The 18,943-nt window shown below is 45.3% G+C and overlaps 1 protein-coding gene across 6 annotated transcripts in view; it reads left to right on the forward strand.

Annotated features, from left to right (window-relative positions):
• The window catches only part of map4k3a (mitogen-activated protein kinase kinase kinase kinase 3a), a 316,653-nt gene that overhangs the window by 222,225 nt on the left and 75,485 nt on the right, over positions 1-18,943 (forward strand). For 2 of the 6 annotated variants that reach the window (XM_068044552.1, XM_068044554.1), the window contains 4 exons: positions 11,715-11,753; positions 12,046-12,099; positions 13,861-13,903; positions 16,947-17,118. In XM_068044552.1, the coding sequence (XP_067900653.1) occupies positions 11,715-11,753; positions 12,046-12,099; positions 13,861-13,903; positions 16,947-17,118 (308 nt within the window). The remainder of the gene's footprint in view (positions 1-11,714; positions 11,754-12,045; positions 12,100-13,860; positions 13,904-16,946; positions 17,119-18,943) is intronic. The other 4 variants (XM_068044553.1, XM_068044556.1, XM_068044555.1 and 1 more) reach the window with 2 other exon arrangements.

The following is an 18,943-nucleotide window of genomic DNA, read 5'->3' on the forward strand; positions in this document are numbered from 1 at the left end:
GGGATGTCAATCAAGCGGGCTGCTTTGTCCTGGATGCCGTTGAGCTTCTTGAGTGTTATTGGAATTGCACCCATCCGGGCAAGTGGAGAGTATTCCATCACACTCCTGACTTGTGCCTGGTAGATGGCAGACAGGCTTTATGGGGTCAGGAGGTGAGTTACTCGCCTCAGGATTCCTAGCCTCTGACCTGCTCTTGTAGCCAAGGCTACACCAATTCAGTTTCTGGTCAATGGTAACCCCCGGGATGTTGTTAGTGAGGGATTCAGCGATGGTAATGCCATCGAATGTCAAGGGGAGATGGTTAGTTTTCTCTTGTTGGAGATGGTCATTGCCTGGCACTTGTATGATGTGAATGTTACTTGCAACTTATCAGCCCAAGCCTGGATATTGTCCAGGTCTTGCTGCATTTCTAAACGGACTGCTTCAGTATCTGATGAATCATGAATGTGCTGAACATTGTGCAATCATCTGCGAACATACCCATTTCTGAGCTTATGATTGAAGGAAGGTCATTGATGAAGCAGCTGAAAGATGTTGGGCCGAGGAACTCCTGCACTGATGCCCTGGAGCTGTGATGATTGACCTCCGACAACCACAACCATCTTCCTTTGCGCTAGGCACGACTCCAACCAGTGAAGAGTTTTCCCCCGATTCCCTTTTGACTCCAGTTTTTCTAGGGCTCCTTGATGCCATACTCGGTCAAATGCTGCCTTGATGTCGAGGGCAGTCACTTTCACCTCACTTCTGGAGTTCAGCTCTTTTGTCTATGTTTGAACCAAGGCTCTAATAAGGTCAGGAGCTGAGTCGCCCTGGCGGAACCCAAACTGAGCATTACTGAGCAGGTTGTTGCGAAGCAAGTGCTGCTTGATAGCACTGTCGATGACACTTTCCATCACTTTACTGATGATTGAAAGTAGTAATTGGCCGGGTTGGACTTGTCCTGCTTTTTGTGTACAGAACATATCTGGGCAATTTTCCACATTGCTAAGTAGATGCCAGTGTTGTAGCTGTACTGGAACAGCTTGGCTAGGGGCGCGGTAAGTTCTGGAGCACAGGTCTTCAGTACTATTGCCAGAATGTTGTCAGGGCCCATAGCCTTTGCAGTATCCAGTGCCTTCAGTCGTTTCTTGATATCACATGGAGTGAATTGGATTGGCTGAAGACTGACATCTGTGATGCTGGGGACCTCAGGGAGGCCGAGAAGGATCATCAATTCGGCACTTTTGGCTGAAGATTGTTGCAAATTCTTCAGCTTTATCTTTTGCACTGATATGCTGGGCTTCCCCATCATTGAGGATGGGGATATTTGTGGAGCCACCGCCTTCTGTCAGTTGTTTAATTGTTCACCATTTATGACTGAATGTTGCAAGACAGCAGAGCTTAGGTCCGATCCATTGGTTATGGGATCGCTTAGCTCTGTCTATCATATGCTCCTTGCACTGTTTGGCACACAAGTAGCCCTGTGTTGTAGCTTCACCAGGTTGACATCTCATTTTGAGGTATACCTGGTGCTGCTCCTGGCATGCCCTCCTGCACTCTTCATTGAACCAGGATTGGTCCCCTGTCTTGATGGTAATGGTAGAGTGGGGGATATGCCGGGCCATGAGGTTACAGATTGCAGTTGAGTACAATTCTGCTGCTGCTGATGGCCCACAGCGCCTCATGGATGCCCAGTTTTGCATTGCTAGATCTGTTCAAAATCTATCTCATTTAGCACAGTGGTAGTGCCACACAACACGAAGGAGGGTATCCTCAGTGTGAAGACAGGACTTTGTCCGCACAACGACTGCGGTGGTCACTCCTACCAATACTGTCATGGACAGATGCATCTGCGGCAGGCAGATTGGTGAGGTCAAGGATATTTTTCCCTCTTGGTTCCCTCACCACCTGCCGCAGTCCCAGTCTAGCAGGACTCTGCCAGCTTGGTTAGTAGTGGTGCTACCGAGCCACTCTTGGTGATGGACATTGAAGCCCCCCACCCAGAGTACATACTGTGCCCTTGCCACCCTCAGCACTTCCTCCAATTGCTGTTCAACGTGGAGGAGTACAGATTCATCAGCTGAGGGGGAGTGGTTGGTGGTAATCAGGATGTTTCCTTGCCCATGTTTGACCTGATGCCATGAGACTTCATGGGGTCTAGAGTTGATGTTGAGGACTCCCAGGGCAACTCCCTCCCCACTGTATATCACTGTGTCACCACCTCTGCTGGGTCTGTCCTGCCGGTGGGACAGGACATACCTGGGGATAGTGATGGCGGTGTCTGGGATCTTGTCTGTCAGGTATGATTCGGTGAGTATGACTGTCGGGCTGTTGCTTAACTAGTCTGTGGGACAGCTCTCCCAATTTTGGCACGTCCCCTGATAGTAGGGTCGACAGGGCTGGGTTTGCCATTGCTGTTTCTGGTGCCTAGGTCGATGCTGGACGGTCCCTTGTAGCGGTTCGGTACAATTAAATGGCTTGTTGGGCCATTTCAGAGTGCATTTAAGAGTCAACCTCATTGCTGTGTGTCTGGAGTCACATGTAGGCCAGACCAGGTAAGGAAAGCAGTTTTCCTTCCAGAAAGGACATTAGCAAAAGCTCCCACTCCACGAGCGTACAGTTGGCATGCAACCATACAAAAGAATGTTGGTGAATGCCTGCTATCCTGGCAGCAGCCACGATGTTTCCATCCTGTGCCAGTCATTCGTACCTACCATCTTTGGGCCACCATGATGAACCAGAGGTTGGCTGCTTGGTGACGAGAGCTGCCTGCTCTATACCTGGCTCATGACTCCCCTTCGCCACTCGACTATGCGTGGAGAGCAAGTCTGCAAGGAGAACTGTGCTGCCACCAGAAATGTTGTGGAGCATGCCATCGGCATTCTCTAACAATGGTTCTGCTGCCTGGACCACTTGGAGGAGCTCCCCACTACTTGCCAGCAAGTGTCAACAAATTCATAGTTGTCTGCTGCATCCTCTTAACCTCTCTCTCATGAAGGTGCAACCATTGCCACCAGGCCTTTGGAGGGCACCTCAGAAGAGAAGGAGACGACATCTGGGACCACTTGGCTCCGGATGCGCTGTTTATGGCCGGCTACTCGAACTCCAGTTCCCTTGTAATCTCATCCTCATGTTACCATTGCTTGCCAATCCTCACCTTTCCATCCCTTTGGTATGTGCTAGAAGAGCACCATTTTGTAGCAACTTTATCCAACAACACTTCCAATAATAGATACACAACTGACCTATTCATCCTTGCGCATTTCCTCATTGCCTGTCTTGCGGGTGCCTTTGTCTGGCCTAGTGCTCCTAAGTAGTACTACCCAAGTGGCTGCTGACTTTCAGTGCGGGTGACTGCAGGTGGCCTTGAGCAGCTCTGGGCCTTGAGGGCCCGGCTTCGGACTGCATCACCTGGGCACGAGTGGCAGCAGTTATAGGCTAGCTGGCTAAAAGGCAGCAGTAAGGGCACTGGCAGAGTGGGAGTGGTGGAAGCACGAATGCTGTCTGCCTGAGAGGACAGCAGATTTATGCACCGTGGTGCCACTGTCACTGCCCCGAGGTGGCAGCTCAGCATGCTAGTAATCTGTTGGAGCCCAGATGGCTACATTGCTATGAGAGCCTGCAATCCCCTCTGAGCCCCGGTATCCACAGCCATGATGGCAACAGTCTTTGTCGGCATGGCAACAAGCATGGATCTGATGACCTCAGTCTGAGCTTCCACTGAAGCACAAAGACATTGGGTGGCTTCTGCCTTTGTTGCAATGGAAGCAGAGCCGTTGGCCACCATACTACATCGCTGCAGGCTCCACAAGTGTTGCCATGGATTTGACCACTGCTTCCAGCTTTGCGCGTAGCATTGAGCCAAGTTGGAGCCAGACCCTTCCATGCTGTTTGGTCGCAGCAGGGTCTGAGGCAGTCCTGTCATGCATCAAACGCCTCTCTGTGCATGCCCATAGCATTCTGTACCCCACTCTATCAAATTCTTCAGTTGAATCCTTTGCAGCAGAACTTGTTTGTGACTTTGCCCTCTGGTGAGCTGGCACATGTGTTACCCTACCTACTAGCCTGGCTGCAGGCCACTTGAGCCTGGTAACTCACCATATGCTAATCATGAATCTTTACTACTCCCTAATGTGTACTTTTTTCCCCAAAATATACTTTATTCATAAAAATCTGTAATAAAATAGATTATAAAACAGTTCAAAGTTCATATTCCAGAAAGTGCAAAACAAATCTGTTTCCTTCAATACAGAACGTGAGTTGCCTCACAACCCTTCCGTTCCATTTTACATACAATGTACATTTGCATTACACAGCAAAACCATATTTTGGTACATACAGCCCGAGGAGGTTTACACAGGTTCCAGCCCCTCATTTCGCTATGGCGGGAGGACCTTACACAGTGGCCTTTCCCCATTGAGCCTTTGGGGCATCATCCCCAAGCTTTAGTGCGTCCCTCAGCACGTAATCCTGGACCTTGGAATGTGCCAGTCTGCACCACTCGGTCGTGGACGACTCTTTCCACTGGAAGACCGGCAAGTTTCGGGCAGATCAAACAGCGCCTTTCACCGAATTGATGGTCCTCCAGCAGCAGTTGATGTTCATCTCAGTATACGTTCCTGGGAACAGACCGTAGAGAACAGATTCCTGTGTTACCGAGCTGCTCGGGATGAACCTCGACAAAAACCACTGCATCTCTTTCCACACCTGCTTTGGAAAGGTACATTCCAGAAGGAGGTGGGCAACAGTCTCTTCCTCACCATAGCCACCTTGAGGGTAGCCTGCAGAGGCAGTGAGATTCTGGGCGTGCAGGAAGAATCTGACGGGGAGGGCCCTTCTCACCACCAGCCAAGCTAAGTCTTTGTGCTTGTTTGGAAGTTCTGGTGATGAGGCATTCTGCCAAATGACTTTGGCAGTCTGCTCGAGGAACCATCTGACAGGATCCACCATTTGCTTTTCCCGTAGAGCCTTGAGGACATTCTCTGCAGACCACTGCCTGATGGATTGGTGGTCAAAGGTGTTTTTCTGCACCAACTTTTCCATGAAGGATAGGTGGTACGGCACAGTCCAACTGGATGGCGTGTTCCACGGCAGTGTGGCCAGACCCATCCTTTGCAACACCAGGGGCAGATAGAACCTCAGCATGTAGTGACACTTGCTGTTTGCGTACTGGGGTTCTGCGCACAGCTTGATGCAGCTGCACACGAAGGTGGTCATCAGAATGAGGGCGACGTTGGATATGTTTTTTCCCCCTTTAGAAGTTTGAACATAGTGTCCCTCCAGACATGGTCCATTTTGGATCTCCAGATAAAGCAGAAGATGGCTCGGGTGACCGCCACGGTGCAGGATTGGGGTATGGGCCTGAGTTGCGTCACGGACAGCAACAACGTGAGTGCCTCGCACCTGATGACCAGTCTTTTACCCGCAGTGGAGCGAGAACGCTGCTCGCACATGATCAGTTTATGGTGTACCATGGCTGCTCGCTCCTTCCAGGTTTTGGCGCACGCTCTGGCCCCTCCGAACCATATCCTCAGCACCTTCAGGTAGTCTGACCTGTTGGTGAAGGGGATAAAGGATCATCAGCCCAGTTCCCAAAGAACATGGCCTCATTTTTGTCGCGATTTACTTCGGCTCCCGAGGCCGGTTCGAACTGGTTGCAGATGCTCAAACGTCTGCGAACGGACAGCGGATCTGAGCAGAAGACAGCGACGTCATCCATGTACAGGGAGGCTTTGACCTGAGTGCCTCCACTGCCTGGGATTGTCACCCCACTTATGCCCACATCCTTCCTAATGGACTCAGCAGAAGGTTCGATACAGCAAACAAACAAGACGGGAGAGAGGACAGCCCTGTCTGACTCCAGATTTGATCAGGAAACTTTCTGATTCCCACCCATTGATTGAGACTGCGCTACTGATGTTTGTGTTGAGCAGTTTGATCCAATTGTGGATTCCCTCCCCGAACCCCATTTTGGAGCGCATGTCCATCATGCATGATATCCTGTCAAAAGCCTTCTCCTGGTCCAGGCTGATGAGACAGGTGTCCACCCCCCTATCCCGTACATGGGCGATCGTATCCCTGAGTTGTGCGAGGCTGTCCGAGATCTTCCTGCTGGTCTGGGCAGATCCAGTCCCACAGAGCCGATACAACTCAACTGGTAAGCCCTCGCTTCCGGGAGTTTTACTCATCTTGACGGGCCTGACGCTTTTGTCAGCTCGTCCAGAGTTAGCAGTTTGTCCAGACTCTCCCATGTGCTGTAATCTAAGACCTCTGTGATAAATGACAGGAAGGACTGGGAGGCCGTGCTGTCTGTGGGCTTCACGTCGTACAATTCGGGATAAAGGATTTGCTGATCCTTAGTATGTCAGACTGCGATGAGTTCACCGAGCCATCCTCCTTCAGGCTGCTGATCACAGAGTTCGCTCTGTGTACCTTTTGGAAGAAGAAACGCGAGCCCGTCTCATCCTGCTCAACGGAGCAGATTCTGGACCGGAAGATGATCCTGGTGGCCTCTATAGCAAGGAGTGAGACCTGCTGGTTCTTCACCTCTTGGAGATCCTCCTTGACCTTGACCCCCTTCCTCTGCAGCCAGAGCAGATCCTGCATTCTTTTCTGGAGTCAGGACATTTCCCTCTGTCTCTCTCTCTCCCCTTCTGAACACCTTTGAGGATAAAAAACCTCTTTATGTTGGCCTTGATTGCTTGCCACCAGTGTGCCGGAGACTCAGAGGGGTTTTACAGTTCTCCAATCTTAGTAATCCCTTTTGAGTTCCTCACTGTACTCTGGGGTCAGCAGTGTTAGACAGCTTCCATGTCCGCCTGCCAACCCGCTGGTCGTCCTGTAAGTGACCGTCAGCCATAAAACGGCAGTGGTCAGACAAGAACACCGGCTTGACGTCGCTGGATCTGACCGTGAAAGCATGGGACACAAACAGGAAGTTAGTCCTGGAACGGGCAGACCGCTTCGGTCTTGACCAGATGTATGTTTGCTGCGGTCCGTTTGCAGGGCTGCTGAAGACGGCGTGCAGCTTGGCATCCTTTACTGTTTTTCTTGGGAGCAAGCAATTTGCTGTTGTCGCAGCCGGATTGTCCGGCTGCATTGATAATGCAGTTTAAGTCACCGCCTCGAATGACTGGCTTGGACGCTGCCAGCAGCAATGGGAGCTGCTGGAGGAATGTCAGCCGTTCGATGTATTGGACTGGAGCGTACACGTTGATTTGAGCGGAGCAATGTTGTAAATTACGTCTGCTGCGAGGAAGCGACCGCCCACCAGCTCCTTAACTTAGGTGATGGTGAAGTTGCCTCCCCGCAGCAGAATACCCAGGCCAGAGGAATGGGAATCATTTCCCCCTGCCAGATCGATGGCCTGTGGGACCACCATCGCAACCATTGCCTGTAAGTACTGAGGTGCGGTATCCCACACTCCGGCAGAAACAATACACAGTGCTAACATCTGAGCTGGTGTCTGCAAGTGTCAGATCAAGTGACGGCGCTCTTTCACCAGAGGTCTGCTGTTGCTCACTCCCTTCATGGTGAGGCTGCAATGCTGGACAGGTAGCAAATCTTGGCTATCTGAAAGCAAAAATGCAGTGGGGAGAGTTGGGATGAAGGAAGGGGACTGGGGTGTAACACAAGAGGCCCACGGTCACACCACTTTTTATTCATTCACTGGATGTGGGCATTGCTGGCAAGGCCAGCATTTGTTGCCCATTCCTAATGGCCCTTGAGAAAGTGGTGAGCTGCTGCCTTGAATACAACTCCGTGGTGTTCTCGGCCATTTCAGAGGCCAGTTCAGAGTTGATCACATTGCTATTATTCTGGAGTCACATGCCGTAGCCCTGCAGCTTTCATTTCATGCCAGACAGCAAGATGAGGGTGAAGTGGGACTTGGAAAAGGTTCAAATGGCAGGAATGCACAGCCATCCTCAACGTTCTTTGCGATGCCAGATGTAACGGCCTCAGTCACTAGTATATTGCTTTGGCCATACCATAGCTTTAGGGTGGTTCTTCTGGTCGCCAGGACACAGGCATTCAGGCATTGGAGCTAGTTTAGCAAAGAGCAATTGGTTGATTCTAGCTTTAATGGGCTGAATTATGAGTGGAAAACTTTGACTATTTAGCCTTGAAAGGAGGTGACTGAGAGGTGAACTTATATGATAGCAAACAGTGTGGAAATGGTGGATTTAGAAAATTACTTCAGGCTAAACCATCAGAGTTGGACACTTCAAACTAGTGAAAAGCAAATTTAGGACTGATGTCAAAAAATAGTTCTTCACAGTAATCAAAACGTGGAATGGGCTGCTGGTGAGCAAATTTCGAAAGATAAAGGCATTAAAAATTTATCTTACTAATAAAAACAACAACAAATGTGCATTTTTGAGAGGAAGCTTTAAATGAGACTAATTTTTTGATTTACTTTCTCGTCACTATATTGAAAAGTGATTTAGTGACATACCTGGCATTGTTTGCTTTATTAAGTAGTCAGTCTCTGCCCTCACACTTCATGTAGCGATGCTGAGTATTCTGGATAAATATCCATCTGTCAGGATAATTTTGATCTCTCTATCTGTCTCTCTCTTTATCCCTGTCCTCCTCTTTCTTTCCCGCCTGCTGTGTTGTCCTCGCACTTCGTTTTCACCCCCGTACCCCCTCTCTGTCCCCCCCCTCTCTGTCCCCCCCCTCTCTGTCCCCCCCCCCTCTCTGTCCCCCCCCTCTCTGTCCCCCCCCTCTCTGTCCCCCCCCCCTCTCTGTCCCCCCCCCCTCTCTGTCCCCCCCCCCTCTCTGTCCCCCCCCCCTCTCTGTCCCCCCCCCCTCTCTGTCCCCCCCCCCTCTCTGTCCCCCCCCCCTCTCTGTCCCCCCCCCCTCTCTGTCCCCCCCCCCTCTCTGTCCCCCCCCCCTCTCTGTCCCCCCCCCCTCTCTGTCCCCCCCCCCCTCTCTGTCCCCCCCCCCCTCTCTGTCCCCCCCCCCCTCTCTGTCCCCCCCCCCTCTCTGTCCCCCCCCCCTCTCTGTCCCCCCCCCCTCTCTGTCCCCCCCCCCTCTCTGTCCCCCCCCCCCCTCTCTGTCCCCCCCCCCCCTCTCTGTCCCCCCCCCCCTCTCTGTCCCCCCCCCCTCTCTGTCCCCCCCCCCCTCTCTGTCCCCCCCCCCCCTCTCTGTCCCCCCCCCCCTCTCTGTCCCCCCCCCCCCTCTCTGTCCCCCCCCCCCCTCTCTGTCCCCCCCCCCTCTCTGTCCCCCCCCCCCTCTCTGTCCCCCCCCCCTCTCTGTCCCCCCCCCCCTCTCTGTCCCCCCCCCCTCTCTTTCCCCCCCCCCTCTCTTTCCTCCCCCCCCCTCTCTGTCCCCCCCCCCTCTCTGTCCCCCCCCCCCTCTCTGTCCCCCCCCCCCTCTCTGGTCCCCCCCCTCCTCTCTGTCCCCCCCCTCCCCCCACTCTGTCTGACAGTTGCACTGAGGGGGAATGCTCAGCACAGCAACTTTGTGTTTGGTCACTTTGTTTAAAAACATCACGCTGTCAGTTTGACAGCTACTGAAGCAGGAATGCGTTTCCAAAAATTGGACAGATTCGGGGTTTTCCGGCGGGCTTTTAAAACAAGTCGGAAAACCCCGAATCTGTTAAAGTTGGGAAGCGTGTTCCTGCTTCCGCATCTGTCAGCTGTGAAACTGACAGTGTGTTGTTTTCAAACCGCAGCTGTGCAAGAAGGAGACTCAGGGAAATGTCCCACCTCCATTCACAGAGCTGTGGTGAGAACGAGTAACGGCCCCGGTACAGTTTACACCCGACGGCTGGATGAAAATCTTTGGCGGGCCGTATGTTGGACACCCCTGTTCTAGATGGATGAGCTAAGATAGATTCTTCCTCATCAGGTTTTGTTTTGTGATTCCATGTGATGTTTTGCAAATCTTCAGCATCTGTTCAACAATGGTTTAAAATCTAGTTCTGTTCGGGTTTATGGTATGGTGATTTCTGTCTGGCCCACTTTTGTTTGTACTGTTAACACATCACTCGCTATTCTATTTTAAACAAGCTGGTGCCTTATTGGGATTAATTTAATTCTTCTTATTAACGTACTATCTGTTCAAATCTCGATGGTGAGTTTAAGGTTCCTAGGTTTAAAATGGCATTGTTGGCATGCCAGAGTTAGTCAACTGGAAGCCCTGGCTGTTGATTATTTGCCCTTGATTGGGCATTCTGACAGAGTGGTCTTTAGGATTCATCTGGAGTGATTGACTTGAGATCCCTTCCCACTCTCCTTCTGAATCAAGAAATTGTTCCTTTGTTATATTAGCAAAGCACTTTATTTAACCTATGCAGAATAATATGCCTTGCATGGAATAATTTAGAAATATATTTATTGCCCCCAACACAAGGATGCAAGGCAAACCAGTAACTAAACAGTAGATGGTACTTGAGTGTATCCTATACGACTACCACTGTGCAGGGAGCAAGCTGTGGATCGTTCTGCCTGGTACATAGCTGCTTATTTAGCATCTGAAATTCCAGTTGATATACATGAAGCTGCAACGTGGCACAATCCTCAAACACTAAATGTAACTAAATTTGACAGCAGCACATAGCAATGCTATTGGCAGATTGGTTGTGACAGTTAGTCAGCTCCCCACTCTGAAAGTTGAGCTATCTTGATATGTTCCTTCATTGAGTCAAGGACACACAATGATGAAGGGAGATAGATTGCTTATCTGGTAGGGTCCTTCACCTTTGAATGGTGTGTCATCTCCACACAGTCTCGGCTAAACTGTCTGCAGGACGTGCGGGGATGTAATTATTTTGGGGTGGGTGTTTTGCTTCAGATCAAATTGAACTGGCACAAGCCTGGTGTTTTATATGACACAGGAATTGGAAACCATATGCCATATCACTTATTTGCATGCTTTTTTTTTTACCAGCTTTTGATTTCCCCAAAATGGAGAATGCATAACATTCTAAAAATGGTAATGGTCCTTGTTAATCTGCCTGATTTTCAAACTGCCACATTTTTATTTCCTATTCAAATTGTTTCATCCGTTGGTATTACTTTGCCACACAGGTTCTCGTTTTTAAAGATCAATTTATTTATTTTTATAATTTATAATTTGATCTTTAAAAATCAACATTTAAATTTCTGTTTGTGGCCTTTTAAAAAAAAAAAAGTAAATCTTGTACTCATTTCCTTTACTATGATAACTAAATAGAGTGTACAGTGCTGCATGTCTATTCAATGTCATTTATATTGTGATTTATTATGCGACAAATTGTGAAAATCCATTGTCTGCCATAGGATGTGTTCAGCTTGTTTTAAAAAGTGTTGTACAGTAGACTTATTGAGTCAGTCAGTACTATTGAGTATCAAAACCCCTAGTCTGCACAGACAACTTGTATTTTCGTGATCGGTTAGGTAAGTCAGTTACAGTAACTGTTTAAAGTAATTTTATTCCACGGTAAAGATGAATTTTTACCTGAATGCTGAAACATAACAGTAAATAGTTGTATTGTGTATTATGTTACTGAAAGAAAACCAAGTGTTTGAAATTGACACCACCTCTGTGTTCACTTGGATTTCTGCACATAGATTGTTTTTAGTAATATATATTTTATGTCTAGAAAGCTTTCTATTACTGAGTAGAAGGTTGTCATTGTGCTGTTTTCCATTTAAGTTTGGTGCTTATGTATTCAAAAACTGCATAATTTTGCACTGCTTACTGTGTGAGTTAAAATAAGCCCTTCTTTCCTGTTTTAAAATTCCAAGGAGTCTTCTAAAATCAGTAGAAGAGGAACTGCATCAGCGGTAATTTTTCTCTTGTTGCTTTTTGTAAAATAAAAACCCTCCCTTAGCTTTTTAAAAAAAAAAGTATTTAGTGACCTAAAGGTAACCATTTGCTTGAGTGCTTGTCATATTGATTTTGTATACATCTAATTTTCTTAGACTACAGCTACCTTTAGATGAATAAAAACATAGAATTCTTGATGAGCTCCATATAGAGCAAGCCCTAAAGGTAGTGCATGCCAGAGTTTTTACTTTAGCTGAAATGATTCCACTGAAATCCACTGAGCGATAAGTACCTTGTTCATCTCCTTAGGGGACACGTGGCACATTTAGATGATGATGATGGTGATGATGATGAATCTGAACAGTAAGTCTTTTCTTGTTCTAGTTTAGCTGAATTTGGTTTTATTTTGAATGCAATTAAGAGTCTAAGTCAGAATAATCTCCATGAAATTCTGCATGACATTCTAAAATCTTTCATCATATTATACATTCAACCTAGCTAAGCCAAAACTACCTTTTATGATTCATTGCCATCCTGCTTGGCTGCCTTTTTCTTTTCTTTGGGCTGTGTGATACATTTACTATAATGCCATTCAAAACACATTGATTACTTTGTCAGATGATTTATTTTTGCTGTATTGCATTATATAGTTATTGTTACTGCTACACCCTCTTGAAAGCTGAATTAGCTTGGCAGACATTCATGTGTAAAATGCAGCTCCAAGATCATTTTCAAAACTTCTATAATACATGTGCTACATAAATGAAAGCAAGTGAGCCAAAAACATGATTAAGTGTGTCTCAGGTTGCCAGTATCGCATTATTACATTATTTGGCAGGAATTTAATGGGCTAGGAAATTCCCGTCGATAATTTTGGATACAAGGGTTCAGAATCCATCCAGTAATGCCTGAATAATAAAATCAATCGACTAAAAAAAAAATTGGCCACTGATGCAGAATTATCTTGCATGTCATGAATAATCTGAAATGCCAGCTTTCGGTAACATTTTTGCGTTAGGTAAACCATTCTCGTTGCAATAATATGGACAAACTTGAAACTAGAAGTACTCAGCATGATACAGCTGTAATTCATTTTCAAAGGCTTTTGGTTAATGCTAGGCAGTAGGGCAAGGCCACGTTAGCTGCTCTATTCATTTCTTTGTTATATTTGGAGTGAAGTGTTAAAGAAACTGAATTAACTTTGAGGAAAGTTTAATCCATAGCTCGAGTTATCCAGGTTCAGCATTGTGGATACAGGCTTCCCCTCTAACTGTTGTATGTTCCAAGTAGTTTATAATAATTGAAATCTGCTTCTCAGTTGTCCTGTGACTTTAGCAACTAATGGTCAATCTCTATTTGCACTGCAGCAGGGAATGAGACTGTTTTCTATGCAGTAGTGTGGCTGACTTACATGATGTCTGATGTTATTGGTTAGGACTGGTATATGCTATTAAAAGGAATGCTTCATCTTTATTCTTAAGAGGCGCCAGGGAAAAGCAATTTGTTTGACATGTATATAATAACATATTAGAAATATGCCACAAGAGCTCAGAATCATTGAGATGCTAATTTAATAACGTACTTCTACTGTCTGGAGGAAATGTAAGAAAGAAATGAAAGCACTTTTTTCAAACTTAGGTATCCACAAAATGCATTTTGTTCCGTGTTGACACATGTGCAAGTAAGGAAAGTCATTATAGAAATGTGAGGTTTTGTTTGTATAAAACTAATTATTTTTAGATGTGTGCTTATTAGAAATATCTAGCTTGATTAAAATTTCAGCTTTATGGTTGTTTTTATACTGCAAAAAAAAAAGCGCAGAGAGCCACTGAAGACTGAGGGGCAAGTATTTTATGTGTGGGATAAGCAAGTGCAAAACAGAATTGAGCATGAACAATAGTGCAGCATTTAGTGTGACTACAGTTAGTTGCTGATTAGTTGGAATGGGATTTCACAACCTAGACCAATCAGGAGTTGTATTTAATGCAGGAAATTTAGAAGCTTATTCTTGCGTACAGAAGTCCTCAGATGGTGGCAGTCATTTGGGGTTTAAGATCTGTGAACTATTGTACACAATGCTTGGTATCATCTTTTTAGCTTTTATGTTTTATTTTGAATTTATAGCTCAACAATGAAACCTAGGATGCCACCGCCTCTTCCTCCCAAGGTGAGTTGGCAAAGTTCTTGTACAACCATTTTTTAGATCACAATCTAATTATGCAATTATGGTAGTTCTAAAATGGTAGAAAGTCACATTAATGGCCATGCAGTCAGTTGCAGTTTTACAGCTAGATGTAGGGTGAGTGGGTTAGAAAGCAAAACCAGATGATACTGTATAACTGGTACGAATTATTTTATTCTTATAATTTACCTAAATCTAAGTATTTTAAATGGTCTTACTGTTCTCATATTTGATAAGAATTATAAGATTTCATCTTGTGCCATGATGTCACAGGCTCATTGCCTGTTCCTGTTCCTGTGTTTTGTAAAAAGGTTAATACCTAAGTGTTAATAAGTTATGTATGAATTTATATAGCAACCCAGGATGTAAAAGAATGTTTTCAGATTCTGTGCACAGGGGAGCAGAAGAGGATTCTGGATAGATGGTGAGGAGCACTGGGAAGCATGGATGTTTTTGAGAGACTTTTGAAGTACTTGAGACTGGCAGCATGGTGAAGTGGTTTTGGAAAAGGAATCTGAACCATTGGACTCTGGTGGAAAAGTGAAAGGTGTGGGCTGGGATATATGACAGGAGAAAATTGCTTAGATAATGTGCAAGACTGTGGAGGAATTTGAAGATGAGGACTTTAAAGCCAATACTCAGCAGACAAGGTGACAGTGGAGTTTGGCAAGGATATCTTTAATGTTCAGGATTTTGTACAAGAGATGGATTCTAGACCAACTCAAGTTTATGAATGGTGGAGTGAAGGATGATGAGAGCATAGTATCCTAAAACCATAGAAATTTACAGAATGGAAGGAGGCCTTTGACTGTCTGTTCCGGCCAAAGAAGCTATTCAGCATAATCCCACTTTGTGACTGTTGGTCCATAGTTTTGTCGGTTAGACCATAGAGAGATACAGCACTGAAACAGGCCCTTCGGCCCACCGAGTCTGTGCTGACCATCAACCACCCATTTATACTAATCCTACATTAATCCCATATTCCCTACCACATCCCCACCTTCCCTCAATTCTCCTACCACCTACCTACACTAGGGGCAATTTACAATGGCCAATTTACCTATCAACCTGCAAGTCTTTGGCTGTGGGAGGAAACCGGAGCACCCGGTGGAAACCCACGCAGTCACAGGGAGAACTTGCAAACTCCACACAGACAGTACCCACAACCGAACCCGGGTCGCTGGAGTTGTGAGGCTGCAGTGCTAACCACTGTGCCACTCATAAAGGTTATGGCACTTCAAGTAAAAGCAATCGAAAAATCAATTCATAACGTGATGAAGATGCAGATAGGATTTTGTCAGCAGAAGGAGAAAAGTAGGGGCGCAAGCAGGCAGTGTTCCAGAACTAGACAATTGCAGTAATTAGCTAATCGGATTTTGAGTAAAAAGGCCAGGTGGAATGCTGAGGAGGTGCATCACACGGAGTTCACAACAGGGGAGATTGATGGAGCCAGAGCCAGAACCATGTAATTGCTGGCAGGAATCAAAAAGGATTACTTTCATTTTACCAATGTTGAACCGAAGAAAAACTTGACGTGATAATTGAGAAGTTGCCCATCAGAATATATCAGGTTGTAATCTAAATTGAGAGAAAAGTGATTGGAACCTGAAGTAGATAGTTAGCAAAAGCTGAATATATGATGATGGGAAAAGCTCTAATAAAAACTGGAGGGGAAGCAATTTAAAAAACATTCCTGACCACTGTGTAATGATTTGTATATTTAATATTCTACATAATTTCATCACGCATTATAATTAGATTTGCAGTGTGGCATGTATAGAATGTACAAACGCATTGGGTTACCTAAATTGCACCCCTCTTAATATTTGCTTTGTATTTTTGTGTACTTCAACTGGAGACAAAATGTAAAAAATTAAATGGGTCGTGCTGTTGCATCATGGTGTATCAGCAGCAAAATCAAGATTAGTGTAAACGCCACTTTTGATTGACTGAAGACAGCAGAAAATTAAAAATGTTAATTTCTTGTTTAGTGCTATGTAGGTAAATTGAGTTCTTGAATCGTTTCTGCTTTTAAAAATGTTGTCTGCCTGTTGCCTGCTGCTCCCCTAAGACACTGAGTTATGATTGGCATAATTCTATAAGCACATATTATCTTTCACATTTGAGCTTAGATAGTGCAGATCAGGCCAATTGTATCCCCTCTTGATGTACTCCCATAGTCTTTATTTTGCTGCTGATATACCATGATGCAACAGCACTACCCATTTAATTTTTTACATTTTGTCTCCAGTTGAAGTATGCAAAAATACAAAGCAAATATTAAAAGGAGGGATGCAGTTCATGTGTACGTGCTCTTGTGTATACCTGCACTTGCCTTTTCTGCCTGTGTAATTGTGTTCTCTCTCTCTCTCTCTGTCTCTTCACACTGGTGCACCTTTTCATTCTCTCATGTTATTGCGTGTGCTCTACTTTTGCACATGTGCACTCTCGCTTTCTTTCTCCATGTGCAATCATACTCACCATCTGCCTCCACGTGCTGTCTTGCACACGCTCATTTATACACTCTCCACACTTCCATACAAAATGGTTAATTTCGAGTTTTTGAATCATTGTAAAACACACTAGCTCTTAGTTGGCAATAAAGCCTAAAAAAACACAAATGATCAAATTGGCTCAAGCTGATTTTTTTCACTCAGCTTTTTGCCTTCTGTACAAGTCCATGGCAGTGATGTGGGTCTTTTGGTATGTATAATAATAAATGTAGCAGTAAATTCACAGCTCTAATCACTTTAATGAAATGACATTACTCATCAGGAAATTCTTTAGACTTATCAGTGACTGAAACCTGGATCTGTTACTGCTTTGCTCGAGCTATGATTCTAATGACCCAACATTGCCCACCATAGCTGGCTTTCAACAGCAAAGAAAAAAATCAGTCAGTATGTGTAAAAATTGCACATCAGTAAGATAGCACCAGAGTTGTAGAAATCTGATGAATCTGAAACATTCAGAAATTCATGGGGGAATATGTGATTTTTAAACATTGTTTTTATTTTATTATTTTCAGCCAAAGTCTATCTATATACCACAAGAAAGCAGTTATCCTGAAGAAGAGAATCAAGGAACAATCAAGAGATGTCCATCTGATAGCCCTGCACGACCAAGCACACAAGTGCCACCAAGACCTCCCCCTCCCCGATTACCTCCCAACAGCAGTTATATCAGGAACAGTGCCCTAGGTAATGACTGCAAGTATAATGAGAGTTTGATTGAGATGGAAGAGTATACAAGAGCCTCTAAGTGCAAGAGGTGGCTAGGACACTCGCATGATGGGGCTGGTAGAGTAAGACATTTTCAATTACCAGTTCCCTGCAAAGTAGTGAGAATTAACCCAGCTATTCATCTTCAAGTAACACAGTTAGATACCGCTGAAATATTTTCTTTGGAGCCTAGCATCCATCTTCCTTCCCATCATATCAGGAGTCTCTTCTCTTTTACCAAAATTATGAACACATAACTTAGTAATGTTGGAAGAACCCCACAACTTGTTTCTCTATTCAGTAGTAACTGTGCTTGAAGGCACATATCACTCTTAAGAATTTTAATATTGAGGGGCCAGTCCTTTTTCATTTTATTTAAATCAGTATATAGTAGTCTGAATTTTCTGTTTCATTTGTTTTCTCCTGTTCTGTCCTGAGGCCCTTGACTGTTGCTGTACTGTGGTTTTGCAGATGCCAAGGGTGCCCCATTATTTCATCCAAGTGGTCATTCTTCACTTATGAGTCTAGTCTGTGAGTTCTATGTTGTGGTAGTGCATGTATTTGTACTTTGGGTGAGGACAGATTGGGCTTGGCTCCCAACATTTACCAACACTCATTGTTGAGAATTCAACAACAACTTGCTTTTATGTAACTTTAGTTAGGAAAACATCCCAAGGCGCTTCATAGAAGTGTAATCAAGACAAAATCTAACACTGAACCGAGATGAAAGTACTGGAGGGGTGACTAAAATCTTGCTCTAAAAGGTGAGTTTTAAAGACTGTCTTAAAGGAGGCGAGAGAGGCAGGCAGGTTTAGGGAAGTAATTCCAGAGCTTAGGGCCTTGGTGGCTGAAAGCATGATGATGTGGTGGAGGGAGAGGGGGATGCAAAAAGATGCAGAGGTATAGAAATGCAGAGTTCTGAGAGGGTTGTTGGGCTGGAGAAGTTAGGAATAAGGAGGGGCAAGGCCATGAAGGGATTTGAACATGAGGGTGAGTATTTTAAGTGTGAAGCATTGGTGGACCAGGAGCCGATGTAGGTCAGCGAGGACAGAGTGATGGCTGAGAGGGACTTGATGGTCACTAGGGCGAGGTACAGGAGGCGACTGGTGCTTATACAGCACTACCCTAGCAAGCCGTCCATGCCTTTAGGAATGGAGGGAAAAATTAGCAAGAAAACAAAATAAATTTTTTAAAAGAGAAAAATTTCTAAGGCATAAAAAAATTGATTTTATCAATTATTCTTAATATATTTTGTGGGTTAATGAGCTGTCATAAACATTAATCCAAATAGACAAGTTTCTTTTCAACATTTAAAACCAGAAGATATTTAAAGTGGTTGCTTCTCCTTCCCTTTGCCTTTAGAAGTTTATGTTTGACTCTCAGAAGAGTTGTCCTTTTAAAGTTACTTTTGACGTATCTAAATTTTCTTTATCCCTTAAAATGTTGTTACCATGTTATTTGCTGTTGGTCACAATCTTGCATTTGCCCACAACTGCAGAGACCACTGATTTGTCTAATTCTGAATTGAAGATATTGACATTGGGATCAGGGCACTGCCACTTGTGCTTCCAGTCACTATGCTTTACTCTCTTTGACATTATGTTGATACTATGTAAAATCTGTTGATCGTGAATATGTTCTGGATGCTGCTTTGCTGTCTGACTGCCATGGCATTCTGCAGTGACATTGGGCCGTGAATTCCTGGTTAGGGTAAGAAGTGGTACAACAAAGTATCCAGAGAGATGAGAACTGAAGCAGTATCCTGGACTGTTCTGCTCACCTTAACCACTAACGGCAGCCTCAG

Source organism: Heterodontus francisci, chromosome 13 (assembly GCF_036365525.1).
Source record: "Heterodontus francisci isolate sHetFra1 chromosome 13, sHetFra1.hap1, whole genome shotgun sequence".
Taxonomy (NCBI): domain Eukaryota; kingdom Metazoa; phylum Chordata; class Chondrichthyes; order Heterodontiformes; family Heterodontidae; genus Heterodontus; species Heterodontus francisci.